General features: G+C 37.9%; 1 protein-coding gene across 1 annotated transcript in view; it reads right to left on the bottom strand.

The window, feature by feature from the left end:
• The window catches only part of LOC140153677 (serine racemase-like), a 64179-nt gene extending 46907 nt beyond the window's left edge, over window positions 1–17272 (bottom strand). The window contains 4 exon segments of the mRNA XM_072176485.1: window positions 11330–11496; window positions 11956–11997; window positions 12577–12757; window positions 17217–17272. Coding sequence (XP_072032586.1) covers window positions 11330–11496; window positions 11956–11997; window positions 12577–12757; window positions 17217–17221 — 395 coding nt within the window. The 5' untranslated portion in view covers window positions 17222–17272.
• Window positions 17273–18545: the final 1273 nt, after the last annotated feature.

The raw sequence follows: 18545 nt of genomic DNA, 5'->3' as shown, positions 1-18545 counted from the left end.
AAGTGCCAAGGCAAAGAAGAGGTTATGGCAAACTTTTGCAAGGTAGAAAGAGAAAGTGAAACGAGTGGAGAAAATCTGGAACAACTGTTCCGTGCTTATGTTGAAAGGGACTTTACAGAGAAACTTGGAGATGACAGGAAGCTGTCGGTACAAGACAGGAGATTCATGAAGATCATGGAAGAGACACAGTTGGAAGATGGCCATTACTATGCACCATTACCCTTTAAGGAGGATGATCCACAGTTTCCCAACAACAAGACACAAGCAGTCATGTTCACAAAGCAGTTGAAGAAACGCCTGGATAGAAGTGAACAACTGCAACAGCAGTATACAGAATTCATGAACAAACTAGAGAATAAGAACTATTCTGAACCTGTTCCAAAGGAAGATTTGAACCGTAGAGATGGAAAAGTGTGGTACCTTCCACACCACGCTGTTCAACATCCACACAAGCCAAAAGTGAGAGTAGGTTTTAACTGTCCAGTGTCCTTTGGAGGGACATCGCTGAATGAACAATTACTTCAGGGACCTGATATGACGAACAGCCTGTATGGAGTTCTGCTTCGTTGGAGAGAAGAAAGAATAGCCATGATGGCGGATGTGGAACAAATGTTTTACCAAATACGAGTACCACAAGATGACAGTGATATGCTACGCTATCTATGGTGGCCTAATGGAGACACAGCGCAAGACCTTAAAACCTACAGAGAATGAGGGTACACGTCTTCGGAGCTACATCCTCACCCAGTGTTGCCAGCTACGCGCTAAAGAAAGCAGCCAATGATAACGAACAAGACCATGGTAAAAGAGTAGTAGAAGCAGTCAACACCGACTTTTATGTTGACGACTTCCTAAAGTCGGTTCCCACTGAAGAAGAAGGAATAGAAATAGCTAGCAACATCACAGCCTTGTTGAAGAATGCAGGATTCAACCTGACGAAGTGGCTAAGTAATAGCCGAAAGCTACTCGAAGCGATCCCAGTGAAAGAAAGAGCCAAGGAAGTGAAGGAGCTCGATCTCAGCCATGACGCCCTTCCAACAGAAAGAACTTTAGGAGTTCTTTGGCACGTGGAGGAAGATAAGAAAGGGGTAGGAGTAAAGGACGCCGACCTAAGACCAACCAGAAGGAATGTTCTCTCTGTGTTGAGTCGGGTATATGACCCGATAGGAATCACGTCACCACACGTCCTGAAGGCGAAACAGATTCTCCAAGCATCTACCAAAGACAAGATTGGATGGGACCAAGACATAAGCAAACAGCAAGAGAAGCAGTGGAATACTTGGCTAGAAGACCTTCCTAAGATAGAGAAGATCAAGATCGAAAGGTGTTACAAGCCTAAGGATTTTGGGAACGTGATTGATACTCAACTTCATCACTTTGCTGATGCAAGCCAAGAAGGCTACGGGACTGTGTCATACTTAAGATATGTGAATGAAAATCAGCAAATACATTGCGCATTTGTTACCGCCAAGTCACGTGTGACACCCCTCAAGACACACACGATCCCGGTTAGAGCTTACGGCAGCAACATTAGCTGTAAAACAAGAAACCGCCCTAAGAAGAGAGCTTAACATTGAGATCAGTAACTCTACATTCTGGTCAGACAGCCAGACTGTCTTGAAGTACATCAACAATGAGAAATCCAGATACCCAGTATTTGTAGCCAACAGAATTGCCATAATTAGAGAAAGCACAGATCCCCAGCAGTGGCGGTATTGCCCCACAAAGCTAAATCCTGCAGATCATGCTTCACGCGGACTGAATGCTGGAGACCTTACCGGTAAGACAGAATGGTTGAATGGACCAGCCTTCCTCTGGGAATCTGAACAACATTGGCCTGAAGTCAATCAAGATTTGACAGAGACAGAAGATAGGAAAAATGAGAAAACAGAAGCAGGTACAACAGTATGCGGAATCCAAGCAAGTGAAGTGAGAGAAGCTGCAGACAACTTGATACAGTATTACAGTGACTGGGTAAAGTTGAAGAGAGCAGTGGCTTGGTGGACCAAATTCAAGGAGTACCTGCAAAAGAAGCTTAAAGGAGCAGACAAAGAGACCCTAAAGAGAGAATGTGGAAAGATTACCACTGAAGATATGTACAAGGCAGAAACTGCCATTCTGAAGTAATGCATAAAGACAGACATTTCCAGAATACAGGACCCTACAAGCTGGCACCAGCCATGTGAAGAAAGGATCTTCCATAGCTAATTTAGATCCAGTTATGACGAAAGACAGCTTGTTGCAGTAGGTGGAAGACTGCGACATGCCACAATAACAGAAGCTGCAAAGCATCCGATCATATTACCCAAAAATAGTCATATCTCAACACTGATAATCCAGTATGTTCATCGAAGCAACAAGCATCAGGGAAGAGAGCACGTATTAGCTGAATTAAGACAGAAGTATTGGATTATCAAAGCAGGAGTTGTGGTAAAGAATCTGGTCAAGAAATGTGTGGTGTGCAGAAAGGTGCAAGCAGCTGTGAGCAGTCAAAAGATGGCAGACTTGCCAGCCAACCGCCTACAGGCTGATGAACCACCATTTACCAACACCGGTGTTGACTACTTCGGTCCATTCCTGATTAAACAAGGCAGGACAACAAGAAAGCGCTACGGGTAATATTCACATGCCTTGCCAGTCGCAAGCAGTACATCTGGAAGTAGCGACCAACTTGGACACAAGTTCATGTATAAACACACTGAGGCGCTTCATGAGTAGAAGAGGACCAGTGAAACAAATACACTCAGATAACGGCACTAACTTGGTTGGTGCATCAAGAGAGTTAGAGCAAGCACTTCATGAGTTAGACCAGGAGGTAATAGAGAGATTCTCTACAAACCAAGGAATCACTTGGAACTTTAACCTCCAGCTGCCTCACATCATGGAGGTGTATGGGAGAGGCATATTAGAACAGTGAGAAAAATACTGAATGCCATCTTAACAGAGCAATACTTGAAGACCTGTCGAGGAGAGGAGGAGCTGCACACATTCATGTGCGAAGTTGAACACATAATGAACAGCAGACCTCTGACCAGAGTGTCAAGTGATCCAGGGGATCTGAATGTCATCACACCGAATGGCTTACTTCTGTTGAAAAGCAATGTAACACTCCCTCCAGGCAGCTTCAATGAAAGAGACGTCTACGCCAGAAAGCGATGGAGACAGATCCAATACTTGACAGAAGTATTTTGGAAGAGATGGACCCGTGAGTATTTGCCAATGCTCCAGAAGCGGCAGAAATGGTTACAACCAACAAGGAATCTACAAGTAGGCGATGTAGTCTTAGGCGTAGACAACAATGCCCCAAGAAACGCATGGTTAATGGGCAGAGTCCAGCAGGTCCATATTGGAAACCAAGGTCTTGTCAGAAGTGCATCTATAAAGACCAAGTCTTCAGTACTGAACAGACCTGTGACCAAGTTATGTTTACTCTTGGAACAAGAATCTTAGAGTAACTAAATCAAATCCTGAATACATTTTCACAACATTGATGAGTATGAGTGAAGTGACAAGCAGTGAACACTAAAATGACTGAATACAAGCCATACAGAAAGAGAGAACTAGCCTGAAGCCTATGCCATTAGCTAAGTCAACAAAGTGAAAAAAGGATATTTTCACTAAAGAAAGCTGAGACAACAAAATTCCTGAATGAAGCAAGAAGGAATTTGCAGTTTACAACTAGATAATGAAATATCAAGAATAAGAACCTTTACAATTGAAATGTGGAGGCTGAAAGAATGGACAATTATATATTGCAGTGAAACTATTATTGCACCAAGAAACTGTAGTAGCAGGGGACTATAGAGAACACCAAACATTGAAAGTTTAACTTCATGTGTACTGTGTAGCTGTCAGTGAACCATATCAGAAAGAACCACTAGAACTTCTACGTACGTGTAATGGGTGCGGCACGAAACCTACATGTCCGGACATGTAGCAGTTCGTGAAAGGGACAGTGAGACGAGCCCTTCCCATTCCGCGCGCGCCGCACAGTCTTGGGGGCGGTGTTGTAAGGTGCGGCACCGGGTACCCTCGGCTCGGGCTCGGGCCCTTGAGCAACCTCCCTGCCTGGGTTACTGGTGAAGAAAGAAGAAACTAGGACAGTAGAAAGGACCATAGTCGTTCACATACTCTACCAGTTCAACTAGACTGAACAGTGAATGGCACAGGTACACAGGTAGTATGTACACAAATTAGTATGAGAGTCCCACCTGCATACATCCACCATGTCAACATGACTTCTAGAGCTGTAAGACAATAGCGGCACCATGGCAACCTACAATTGGCAACTCAGCATTTTACCCAAGTGCACATCAACTTGTCAACAAGCTCATTCCCACCATGCAATGAAGAATATTGTATCAACAGAGCAAGACAATCATCTGAACTTCATCAGTGCCAAGTTACACATCAAAGAGGCTTCATTACATGCCCATGATAAATTCACATGGCCATCGAGTGAGTGGAGCTTTATGTGGGAATAATTATGTGACAAAGTTGGACAATGATCATAATGTGGGAGCTACATCTTCTTCAAGTAATAGTATTGATCTCACCGGCATGTCAGATGTATAGAGCTGATCCACCATTGCAATCCTCATCATAGGACATGCATGTCAGATGAATAGAGCTGAGCCTCCATTGCAGAAGATTTCAGATGACACTAACAATTATTTTATTTTCTCTTTCAGCAACAAAATAGTAAAAGTGCATACACCTCTTAGTCTCACGGTAGATTGAAACGTATGCAACCCCTTTTTTCTTTTTTGCTGTTGGAACAAATATGTAAATAGAACATTCAAGGACTAGAAAAATGACTAGCCTCAAATGGACAAACTTCCATCATTTTAGATGGTAATTTAGATTTGTGATCAGAACTGGGCCTATGATAAAGTTTGGTAACCAGTAAGCACTTGTGCTCAGCAATATTATTGTGCTAAAATTCCTTGCTTTTAGATATTCAAAGGTTTTCAGTGAAGCATGCAACATTGTGTATGGCATCATATTGGATAAATCTCATATGTTTGCTTTGTCTAGTCAATGTAGCTTTCAAGCTATTTCCTCTCATTCATTTTCAAGCAAACTTTTTGAGTTCCAAGTGAAGTCATGCAGACATGTTTCTAGTTTCATGTGTTATTATATTCATCATGCATGCAAGGACCATACATGTGATTTCTTCAAGAGCTGTTTAAGACTGAACTGCAACAATTGATGCAAGTGAACTGTCAGACATTTAACTTTATGATCTACATGGAGATCCATTATGTTTTGCAAATGAGCATCATTAGCACAGGTGTGCATAAATAATCTTTTCAGTTAAGAATGTTAAGTTGTTTGTGAATCAACAAAGTTAATTTGCGAATGGTTAGTTAGGAGATTTGGTATCAGGAAATTACTGTTCCCTCCTCCAATTCCTTGCAAAAACATGCAAGAGTTTCAAATTTATTTGATCTGTTTATCACAGGTTAATGTTTTCAAATCTTGGAAGATTCATGATCCAAATTTAGTTCTGCTTTTTTTGAAAAGTTTCCAGATTTAGCTAAACATGTTTGTTGACTAATTGTTTATGTGTTCAAAACATTTCAAGTTTTAAATGTTATCGTTCAAATGTTAGACATTCTGATTGAAAGTGATTTTGTCAATGTAAATATTTGGCCTTTTGGTAATTGTATGTCTGTGAACATACCAATTAGAGGGGCGGGATGTTACCGTCAGAATTCCCTTTTTTATAGACTACTTGTTTGTCACAGCATCTGCACTGCCGCTATGGTTTCTGGGGAAAGCAAAATGGCTGCGCCCATGGTAACGGAGATGCAGTGATGATACGGTTTTCTACCGTCAAATATCGTATTTGTACTCATCTAGAACATAACTTAGATCATCAATGATCACAGAAAGAAGACCAAGATGTTGTAAGGAAAGGTTACAATAAATGTACAACTTTATTGAATGTCAAAGTAAGACTTTACAGAAGCATTTTATCGTTCGTGTTTATGATGTGTACATGACGCGTTATGGAAAACGTTCAACTAGGCATCTCCAGTAGGAATAGTATTGCACAATAGGTGTGTAACCTACACCAAGCTTCTGCTAACCAGGGGAGCAATCCAAGTTTGCCCCTACACAGACAATGAAGAAGATAACGAAACAGATGCTGGAGATATTGAGCAAACTGAACCCGAGAATAAACAAGATGTACGTAATGACTGAAACAAACAATGAAGCAGATAACGAAACAGATGTTGAGCAAACTGAATCAGAGAATGAACAAGATGTAGGTGATGAAGCAAGTAATGAGAAACAAGCAAAATCTTGCCAACGAAATAAACCAATCGAACTGCAAAATTGCTCCATCAAGATCAAAGAACGTACAAGAGGAAAGCCAGCTGTTATTCGTTACCCAAGAGTATCAGTTAAGAAAGATAGTGAGCGTTATCATATGAACATGCTACGCTTATATTTGCCACACAGAAATGAACAAATCAAGCCAAATGCCTTTACCAAATATGAAGATTATCATATGAAGGGTAATGTGAATATCAATGGCAAAAGAGCACAAGTCAAAGATATAGTTAAAGAAAATATGCAAGAGTTTGAACCAGCAACTGACCAACTAGATGAAGCATGGGATGCGATTCAACATGTTGCAGACCTTCAAGATGCATGGGCAGCAATCAATCCACAAGGTGAACAACAACGCCTGGATGACCAATTAGACCGCAATTTAGTTCAAGATTCAGATGATGAATTTGCGAAATTGAAGTTCCTGAACTGCAGTCACGACAAAATATACATCAGGCAGATCAACCTAGATGTGCGATTGAAACATGCGATCCTGTAATAACCGAAGAACAAGCACAACACATGATGCCCCAACTGAACGAAAAGCAACGCCAGGTATTTAATCATGTTTCAAAATGGTGTGACGATAAAGTAAGAGATCAGAGTGTCGACCCATTTCAAATGTTTGTTACTGGAGGTGCAGGAACCGGAAAGTCGCATGTTATCAAATGCATTCAGTACTATGCAAAAAAAGTATTTGCACGCATGACAGAATCCACCAAGATATGACAGTCTTGTCACTTGCTCACCTTGGAACAGCTGCATTCACTATTTGTGGTCAAACAATCTGCTCCGGATTAAAAATTAATCCTAAATCTCAAAAAAGAATACAAACCACTTGGTGAAGAATCACTAAACACTCTTACGAGTCAAATATCGGCATTTGCAATTAGTAATTATAGACGAAATTTCAATGGTTAGTACAACTCAGCTGACATATATATTCGGACGGTTGCAGCAGATTAAAGGAACATATACTGACTTTGGCAATGTGTCAATCCTAGCAGTGGGAGATTTCTATCAATTGCCACCAATTAGCCCACCTACACCATTATGCTTTCCATACTTCGAAATTTTGAAAGATATATGGAACCCACTCTTTCAAATAGTTGAGCTCAAAGAAATCATGCGCCAAAAAGATGATGCTATCTTTGCTCAAATGCTTAATCGGCTACGTGAACGGAAAAAGAAACAACCACTGCAAAAGACAGACAAAGAATTGCTCGAATCACGAAGAGTTGAGGAAAATAATCTAACAACGCCTCCTGATGCATTGCATTTGTTTTACCTTAACAAAGATGTCGATAGCCACAATGAAAGAAAACTTGCGTCACTGAACACTGAAATGTTCACCATTAAAGCTAATGACGTTGACCAAAGAGGTGGACTAATTATCCAAGTGCATGAAACGCATACATAGAACAACACGTGCAGATGATACTTCTTTAGCATCTTACCTGAAATTAGCAGTAGATGCTCGAGTTATGCTCATAGCAAATGTAGATGTTTCAGATGGACTATGTAACGGAGTTCCTGGCATAGTGAAAGGAATCGAGTTCTGCAATTCTCAAAATATGCCAATTGTTGTATATGTCAAATTTGACAGTGATCGAGTTGGAGCAAAAACACGAACTACCCAGTTTATTCCACCACACTATGCAGGATGTATACCAATAAAGCCACGTAAAGAATCATTCCAGGTCAAAGGTAGAACATTCACTACGACAAGAGAACAGATGCCATTGAAACTTGCATGGGCTGTTACTGTTCATAAAGTGCAGGGCCAAACGACAGATCAGGCAGTGATTTCTATGAAAGGTCTAAGAAAATCGATGGCTTACGTGGCACTCAGTCGAGTCACTCATCTTGAAGGAATGTATTTGATGGATTATGATGAATCCGCATCTTTTGTAATGAAGATATCGAAGCAAACGTCGCCAAAATGCCTACATGTGATCTTTCCAAAGCAAACCCTTTGACAGAAATCGACCACAACACAAATTTTGTAATCGCTCATCACAACATACAGAGTTTACATCGACACATAGATGATCTCAAAAAGAACCCAGAAATAAGAAAGGCCCATGTGATCTGTTTGTCTGAAACATGGCTTACCGACGACAGTAACCTCGACTCTGTTTCAATTGAAGGATACACATTGGAAGTAGTTAACTCTGGAAATGGTAGAGGTGTCGCTATGTATATTCAGAACGGCATCCGTTATACAGTAGTACCACTTTTCAGTAATGAATGTGATATACTTGCCATAAGAACAAGTGGAAAAACAAACTTGCTGGTTGCATAATATACAAGCCTATGGCAACAAGTACAAGCACGCTTAGCACAGAAATGAACAATATCACAGCCCAAATGGAAGTACTAGATACAGATTACAAAGTACTCTGTCGGAGATTTCAATCGCAACTTGTTCAAAGAAACCATTTTACCCGCTTTCAGACAATACCATCAGGTCATCTCCAATTCTACCACCGCTAAAGGAACTCTGCTAGATCACATTTATGTCAAGCCCAAGCCCAAGCAATACCAAGCATCTGTAATGACAACATATTACAGCTACCATCAGCCAACATTTATTGCCATAACGTATTAGCAATTCTTTTCAGTTAAACCATTTAGATTTACAAACAAAGACGATTCCCTTGTACTGAAACAAAACAATAAAGGTAAAAATAATGTTTGATTATAGGCAAAAGCAAGTTTAAGAGCAGGATAACTGTTAACTTATGTCAAAATTAATATAAACCATGCACTTAATAATGTCTTGCATGAGAATCTAAATTTATATCTTTTTAAAAATAATTGAGCTCAGTGAAACATCTTTGTGTTAATCCAAGTATTTTGTTATACACAATAATTGTGACATAGCAGATGTTAATTAATATCTATATAACATTGTTTAATTGTACAATGATCTGTGAATGTTTCATGAATCGGATTATTTAAATATTGTGTTTTTCCTGCATATTTTATACTCGTTTTCAACAGTTTCAATACCTCATTTATCCAAAATAACATACATTAAACATGTCAATCAATTACCGATTTTCATCATACTATAACTTATATAATATAACTAACATCGCGTCATTCCATTGAACTATTTTTCAACATGTTCATATTCAAAGTGTAAAAAATGCATTTTCATAGTTCAGAGAATTGGTACACGAGATGCCTCTATCTTAGTATTACTTTTTAGAAAATGCAACGCATAATAAAGATTATAAGCCTGCGTATTTCTGTGACATATAAACCTCGATAATTATGTTGTAATTCTATTTATGCTTTCACATTGTCCAGCCTATTATACATGACATCATTATATCAAATAATATTGAATAGTCGCTTTTTATTCACGTTTTTGTCAATTATATATATACCTTAACTTTGTGCAATATCAATAAAATATTCTGTGTATTTTTTAATAATGTATTAATGTCACTCTGTATAGCCTACTTAAAATAATTTGTCATGAATCATAATAAATTATTTGCAATTATTGTATATACTATATGCTAACCAATAATTATAATTGAGTCTTAGTTAAGACTCGTATGCCCAGGTTAGGGCAATTTGTGCGTAAGTTAGCAATGGGGCAACTTTGTCTTCTCTGCAGACAAAGTACACTGTTCTGGACCCCTTTCTATCTACAACAAAAATTGCACTAGTCAGAAACGAGTCTTAGTCTCCTACTTTGTCTTCTCTTGATTTGACAAAGTACAGTCGTATGGTCCTGGGCACTGAGGACGAATCCGCAAATCTCTTGCTGCTTCAAATTGTTTAGGAATATCATCATTTGCATAGCTGAACCACGTGGCTTCAGCAGAGTTGTGTTCGACAAAACACGAACATCTATGCCCGTGACCCTACTTATCTCCTTTCCTTGCCCACAAACACATATTTGGTAACCAACATGCCCCTTCTGCCACAAATAACATGGCAAAGTGATGCCACGTGCACACATACATTGACATTAGCCAATGTATATGGGGTTTTCATATATTTTGGGGTCAAAGGTCATTAAAAGCTATTAAAGGTTCACAACACGGCTGTGTTCGTGGGTTAGACCACAGCTAAGTCTAGTTACTCTTCCTTCTTTCACTTCCTCATGTGTCTTTTCCCCAGGGTCTTTTATTTCGCACTTTCAGTATTATTCTGTATTCTTTGCATGCTTCTTTCTTCAAACTATATTATTTGTATCTTTCTTATTTGCTTGTTTCTTGTTCCTGTTATTTCTTTTCTTTCTCTATTTTTCTATCTTGATTTTGTATCTTAATGTTGTTGTTTTTCCTGCCCTTCTCTCTGGAACTTTTTTTCCCAAGCTTCTGTACTTTGTAAAAATGGTACATAAAATGGCTTCAATTTAGCCTTTACTTTCTTAATCTGTCCAACTTATCAGGGATCACCCACTTCAGCCAACCCCTGCATATGTATTTTATTTAAATAGTGGCTGTTTTGGATTCTGTTTTGTCCATACTACCATAAACCTTTTGTTTAAAGCAAAATAGTGTAAAAATGGTGCACACTATGGCTTCAGTTGGGTCTTTATTTTCCTAAGTTGGGTCTTTATTTTGCCCCCTCAGACACCCATTGTGTTGCGGAAGTGCAATATGATGGCCACTCCGTGGCCCTATATTTACACATGTTATAATCCTTTCTTGACTGACAAAGAAAATTCATACCCCAGTTGCCGGAGTTACATGCCTACACTATGTGCCACATCCTGCTTTGTTCTGGCCCTGTGCTTTTAAAACTCATGCCAAATCAGGCACTGGGCAATAAGACTATTGAACAGCAGGGTATTCATAATGATGTTCCATCAAGTTTGTTGATGGACCAGTCACTTAAATTTCTTTATAAACCAGTGCTGTCCCCTCATCTCTACTGCAGATATTGTGCAATTATTATCGATTCATATCTAATTAATTTTGATCAAATTTCAAACTTTAGTAATCTCTTATTTAGTTACCTTGACAGAGGTGTGAACTCACAGAAGACAGCTTCAGCTCCATAACCCCTGATGGCATCTACCTTAACAGCTGATGTTACATCTGGAATGACCACACTACATGAAAGGCCTGCCACCTGTGCTGCATGTGCTACGGCTTGGCCATGGTTACCAGAGCTATGGGTTACCTGATAAGAATTGCACAATAATATTACATACGGTATGCAAAAGATTTAAACACAGAAATGTTTTGATTTAATTAATCTAAAGATTGAAATAAATTTCTCACACACTTGCATCCACATTATTTCCTGCAAGTAATTTCTGACAAATGCTTGTTCTTCACATTGGTGGCACCAACTTTTTTCCAGGGGGACATGGGGGGAGGAGGGCAAAATGAGTTTGGGGGATATTAAAAAAAAAGAAAAATTTACTCAAAAAGTGGAAATTTGTGTAGTTTTGGGGGTTTTTTTTAAGGGGAGGGGGGAGTTTTGACTATGTGGCAAGAGTCCCCCGGTGCTGCCAACTGCTGCACCAGTACACATAAAACATTTCTAACTATAATTGTTATTGGTTTCTGATAGTTCATACACAATTACAAGGTCAAAAGATGGGATGGTACTAGTTGCCCTAGCAAATGTACTTACCACTCCTTTAACATTTACTCCTTTTTCTTTCATACACAAAATCTGCAAAAGAAAATAAGCAAACAATATAATTATATACTTTCCATACTACTCTCTATTACAGGTAATATATTTACTTGACATTTCAGACTTTAGCTGTTACTGTCAGATATGTCCCCTTTTAATTTTGAGCCGAACAAGTGAGGTAAAGCAAAGAAAAATGGAATTTACTACCAACACCAATGTCGCCAATGCTTATCACTCCGTCGGTCGTGCTATGGCACAGTTCTTTGATGCACATGTATCACCATCCTGCACGCCATGTACGTACTGTGTTATGAACATTGCGTACATGTTTGACTAATATTTCCATCGTATAAATAATTAAACAAGTTCTTGAGCTTTATTAAAAACAACAACACCTAAATTATTGATTTTTGCAGGGTATGTTAGTTTAATGAAGTACATTTATTGTGTAAAAAACAGAAAAAATATATTGAGGGTGTGCTCCTCAGCAAATGTTACAATATGGCTTTATAAATGGACTTAATGGCAATGGATTCCTTCAATGTGTTCATCACTATTTCACAGAATACAAAACAAAGTCCTGCAAAATCTCAGTGTAAGTTCAACTTTACTTACAGCATTGGTGGCTCCTCTGACTTTGAACGATCCTGTTTTCTGCATACATTCTGCTTTGAAGAATACCTGTCTCCCTGTCAATTTATCCACAGTGCTGTTGGTGAAAACAGGTGTCTTGTGGACATAACTGGAGATTCTTTTGTATGCCTGCTCTATTTCTTTAAGTGACATCTCTCTGAGGCTATTTGAAAATAAAAAAGAATGTGTATATAACTGGCATCTGGATAACAGTTCAATTGTTTTCAGTTATGGGAGCAATGCAAAGTGCAATCATGATGGTATAGTGCCATGATTCAATCTGTAATAACATTTTATTAACTTTGAAACAACAAGTATCTTGGCAAAGTTCTATTACATGCAGAGTTTTATAGACCACTTGACATCATTGTTTATCAACAAAGGTGAGGGACTGGTTTATTGATATGCTTAAACGAACCGGTGCATAATGTACTATATGAAATGTGGTGGGCAATTTAAAATGCATGTGCCCTGAGCAAATTATGATGCGTAAGCACACTGCCGGGCAAAAAACAATGGAAATTGCCATAATTTGCACACATACTGCCAGGCAATGACTGTCACATGTCAAGTGGTCTATAGGATAAACCCATCTTAATGTGTTTAATCATGATGGTAAGATATATTTGCACAATTTTCTCCTCACTATGCTTGCATCACTGACTCACAGTACCATCCTAATAAATTTCTCGGGAAATTCCTTGGGCCTTTCTACCCTATCACTGTAGGTTTTTATTGCAAGTCTTTTAAAGAATGGTGATACACATGCATAGTAAATGGAAAATATGGTGGGGTATTCGGCGGATAACCATGTTTCCTTTGTAAATGAAATTATGCACAAATCATTTTATAATTTGGTGTGAACCCAAAGTAGGGCTGTTGTCGAGTAGTACTTTCATTTGTCGACAATCGTCAAATCTCAAGATCCGACATCAACAAGTTGTCAACAAAGCAATACGTCAATAAAATCAAAATAACAAGTTCAGACACCATGTTATACAATGTTTATTTACATCAAAATATTACTACCCCATATTCACAGCATCAGAATACTGGAATTCTTGGAAAGGTAATCCACATCACTTGCAAATGAAAACGGAAAATTGATGCAATTATTTCATGGCAAATAATGGCGATGTTAAGATTATCTGATCTAATAATTTTAATGACTAGTGTTTTGTCGACAACTGCTCCATGTTTGTCGACAATCTGGAAAATTGCTTTAACAACAGCCCTAACCCAAAGTGCATGCATACATTCCATCCACTCCCATTTTCACATACCGTATATATTTAAACCATTTATGTACGATCTTTTTTCAGAATACCTTTATTTTTTTCAAAACCGATTTTTTTGACATATTTGTAATACTTACACATGTTCCAACTTAAATCTATGAGCAAACTGTCAAATTCGCCCTATTTGTAGTAAAACGGGATGATTTTCTGTTGGTCTGTCATATTATCATAATTTTCAGATTATGATAATATGTCTGAACGATCACAAATCGTAGTCTCCTATGAAGCCAGTTTGGTTACGCTCCCTCCACACTGGCTGAGTAGGAGACTAACTCTGAGGCCGCACTTGCCGTCCTAATCCAAAAAGTACGAGATATTTCGAGTGATAGAGGTGAAGTTTATGATGTTGTTTCTTTGCAAATTTCCAATGTTTTTTTGTGTTCAAATTTATAGGGAACTTTCATAATGCTTGCATATTAACTATTTTATCATTTTGGAAGAAAAAAAGAAAAATCTAAAAATTTAAAAAGATAGTACATTAAGGCTTTAATTCTAAAGATTTAAACCTTGGCTTCCACACATTTGTTCTCTGCATTTTGTCGTTGGTTTAGCATATTTTTTAATATCTGATTGCTGATTTGACAAACTAACATATAATATTAAGAAATAACCGACAAAGCTCATACAATAGTACATATGCTATTCAACACGAACAATCAGCCAATAAAATTCATATGCTAAACTCATGATGCTTAAAATCAAATATGATTTTTTTTAGCCATGCTAAACATAGGGTAACCGTAAAGGTTTTTTGGCACTTGAGCCAGCTTCCATGTGTGTGGGGCTGGCAATATAGAAATATTTGGTTAACTATTAGTAAAATCCAAACTTATGGGTTCACATACTATAGGATAAATAAAATAAATAAATTTCGGAATTTATATAGCGCTTTTTCCAGAGGATTCAAAGCGCTGTAATTTCGCTCGTGGTGAATCATCACAATCAGATCGCATCAACTAGGCTATTGCAGCCGAACCCGGCGCAAACCTATCCACACTTAGATTGTAACATCCACCCATTTTCTGCAGCTCCCCAAATTACATTGGGTGAAGGAAGTTTTTGATAACGAAACAACTAATCATCGATTTTGAAAGCAGGAGGAAACAGGAGATCCCGGAGAAAACCTGCGAGAGCGAGCATGGATCGGGATAAACCAAATGCACATGAGTCCTTGGCCGCGCCGGGGCTTGAACCCGGGACCTCGGTGGTGCAAAGCGAGGGAATTACCGCTGCGCTAACTCGCCCTCCCAGGACTTTGTTTAGGAGTCTACATTAGGCCAAGTAAAAAAATATATTAATTTTTCGTCCTCGTCCGTATCGTTTTTTGCTGCCGCATCAAAAAATGATTTTTTTAAACAAAAAAAGAACAATAAAAAGAGATGAAATTTTGATTGATTTTCGCTGTCAGTACCGGCTTTTCTAGTATCATTTGCAGCTATTGTCTGTCCAAATAACTTAGACACCCGGTTTTTAGGATATATTTCGAAAAGTTTTCACTTTGGCAAAAAGTCATGAAAGAAAAGTTGCTAAACACGGTCAGACCTAACAGAAATTATTAGTAAAGCGATGAAAAAATATTCTTCCTTGTCTACTTTTATTCAATTTTGACCGATTTACAGCAAGATATCTGGGTCCAGCCGAATATTCCTAATGACTTGAAACTTTTGATGGGATAATCTATTTACGGTAAGGAGTGTTTGAACATTGTAATCATGCATATTGATCAGTGATTCCACCCTTTTTTTCTTTGATCCTTTTACTCATTCACAATAATGGCGGTCTACTCAAATGCATTCAACAAAAGCATGTTTACAATCTACCGCGAGAGGTCGTCTCACACGCATAACAAATACATTATGATTAAATAGGTTGATGACAATATTTGATTGAATGGACTGCACTGTGCCATGATTTTGGTGAAGGACACCGGTTCAAATCCTTTGTTTGGAGCCAATCAATAATTTCATGCACAACCTCTATTACTCAAAGATGTCACAGTTGGTGCATTATAACAAATGATAGGGCAAGTTATTATGCGTCTGGAATGTACTGTGAATTATACTCCTCACCAATAACATCAGAACGTTCATAGGGCATACAATTTGTATTTTCTTAGAATTGGGGCAAGCCAAAAGCATGCACAGAAGAAGATTCAAATACTGCGCCGAATTGTTGTAATTGGTTGGGGGACAGCTGGGATCACTGAGTTAATACACTAAGAATAAATATGCCAATTAGAAACACTGTCTGCATTTTATGAACTGAATTATATTTTTCATTTTTATAAAATGTTTTTGGTGAGGAGTATAATTAATTTAATATTCATTTATTTATTCATCCATTCACTATCCAAAATCACCATACCTACAAATTTGTACAATGAGATCTTCCAAAATAATGGTACCCAACTTCTCCCAGATTATTTTTAAAGTGTTGAGAAAAACCTTCCAATTTCAATAAAATTTCTGGTAAACTCTAACTCAATGCTTTGGAAACATAAAAATCCCGTTAGGTCTCAGCGAATGTTAACAGTTTTCTTTCATGACTTTCTTTGAAAGTGGATATTTTTTCAAATATGTTACAAAAACTGGGTGTCTAAGTTAATTGGACAGACAATAGTTTGTTCCCTACCTAAATAATGAACATGTAAAAAAACATATAGCGGGGCACATACGGTCATACGGAAGACTTCTTGCCGAAAAGACACTAGATCTATCATCTTTGGGGAAAAAATGTTGTTTTGGAAATGGCAAAACACAAAACAAAAAAAAGTGCCCTCATCCTCCTTTTGAAAAAAGTTAGGATGAGAAACTAATAATTTGTATTTCCTTGGCCTTATCTTCACATTGCAAATTATTTTGAACAGTGTCTATGCTATGATACATGATATAATTTACTGTAACATTTGTATGTGCACATGCATGCATATACCACCATCATGGACCCATATGATGACCATGTCATGTACACCCATCGTATGTGTGAGTTACTGGCTTTTCACAATTCAAGATGGTTTATATACCGGCACCATACATTCGATGTATGTACATGTCATGTATGTACTGATGCAGTCATTTAACTAAAATAGTCCTGGATCTGGTTGCAAAATGCAAGGTATTAACATTAACAATATGATGTCCTCTTTTATATAGCATACATAAACATACTATTGATCGATTTATAGAAATGCTGGAGCTAGCATATCACCGGAATTTATAGCTTGCCTGCCCATACCCATATAAAATATGATCTTTAGACTTTAGTGTTTATACGTCATTGAATGATACGGTACAACTACAACAACAAGCACAAGTATAAGCTTACCACATGTGTCACATTGACTGTCGCGCAATAAATTACAGCGAATCATCATTTTATTTATCTAGACTATCATTCTTATATATCTACTACCGCTATATACATTCCTGAAAGTCATATTTTTAGTGAGAATATTGCAATAACTTGCTTACCTTGTGGCAAAAATACAACCGGGACACATTAATGACACTGCACATGCGTAGGAACAGCACGATGCGCAAAACGTATCTTACAGAAAGCGCGTAGTAAATTTCAAAACAAACTTTTGTTTTGTTCCCTGGATTTGAATCTGGTTAAAGCGGGTAGGCCTACTACACCCACTGCCCAATTCATTTTGTGCCTATTTTTGCATTTTCCTCAAAAATTCTAGCGCATTGGTGACAAGTAAGATATATGTATATTATTGGGGCAAGGACTACAACTACTGCACTGGAAATTTTATTTCAGCACAGACAACAGTTGTGGAGTTACAGTCAAAAATGAGGGAAAACCAATATTTGATCAATAAATCAATAACTACTTGCCTTGAGTTGCTGAATTTTCAGTGCAGTAGTTGTAGTCCTTGCCCTATAATATACATATCTTACTTGTCACCTATGCGCTATAATTTTTGAGAAAAATGCAAAAATAGGCCCAAAATTGGCCAGGGGTGTAGTACCCCCTTAAGCAACATTCCCGGGGCAACATTCAAACGGTTTGAATGTTGCCCCGGGAATGTTATTTAATATAAATATCTTTTTTGATGAACCAGAGAGGTTAAGAAAAAGTAAATGGAAGTTAAAACAATAAATTCATTCTGGAAGCGGGCCTAAGTTCGAAGAATAAATAAAAGTAGGCCAAAGTTCCTACAAAACAGCTCAATAGACAATAGGCCTACCAGCAGTTTTTTTGTTGTTGTTGTAAAACTGGGTTAAAAAGATAATCTTCTGAAACAACAAAATGTGCTTTCAAGGATATGACATATCATGCATAATAAACAGACAAATCGAATCAACGAGCCATTAAAAATAATAAGTCAGTAAACATTTCAAAATCAAAGTTACGACGACTGAACTCTTTGAGACAAATTATTCGGACCAAGAAAAAAAAACCTCTTGCATGTCAGTTTATGAATAATGCCCTCACCACCCCGCACGTTCTGAACCCACTCAGCTCAGGTTAACTTAAGCAAGCATGATAATAAGTCCCGAGACAAACAAAGTAAGAATTGAAAAATACCTGGGGACATTAAAAGAATAATAATAATAAAATAAATAAATAAATATAGCTCCGAGTTTTCCCTTCCCTAAAAGGAACAAAATCAGAATATGAATAGATAATACTTGGTACTTTCAA

This window comes from Amphiura filiformis, chromosome 5, assembly GCF_039555335.1.
Source record: "Amphiura filiformis chromosome 5, Afil_fr2py, whole genome shotgun sequence".
Lineage (NCBI taxonomy): Eukaryota > Metazoa > Echinodermata > Ophiuroidea > Amphilepidida > Amphiuridae > Amphiura > Amphiura filiformis.
The sequence above is the reverse complement of the archived record's forward strand: the minus strand, read 5'-3'. Positions and strand labels throughout refer to the sequence as shown.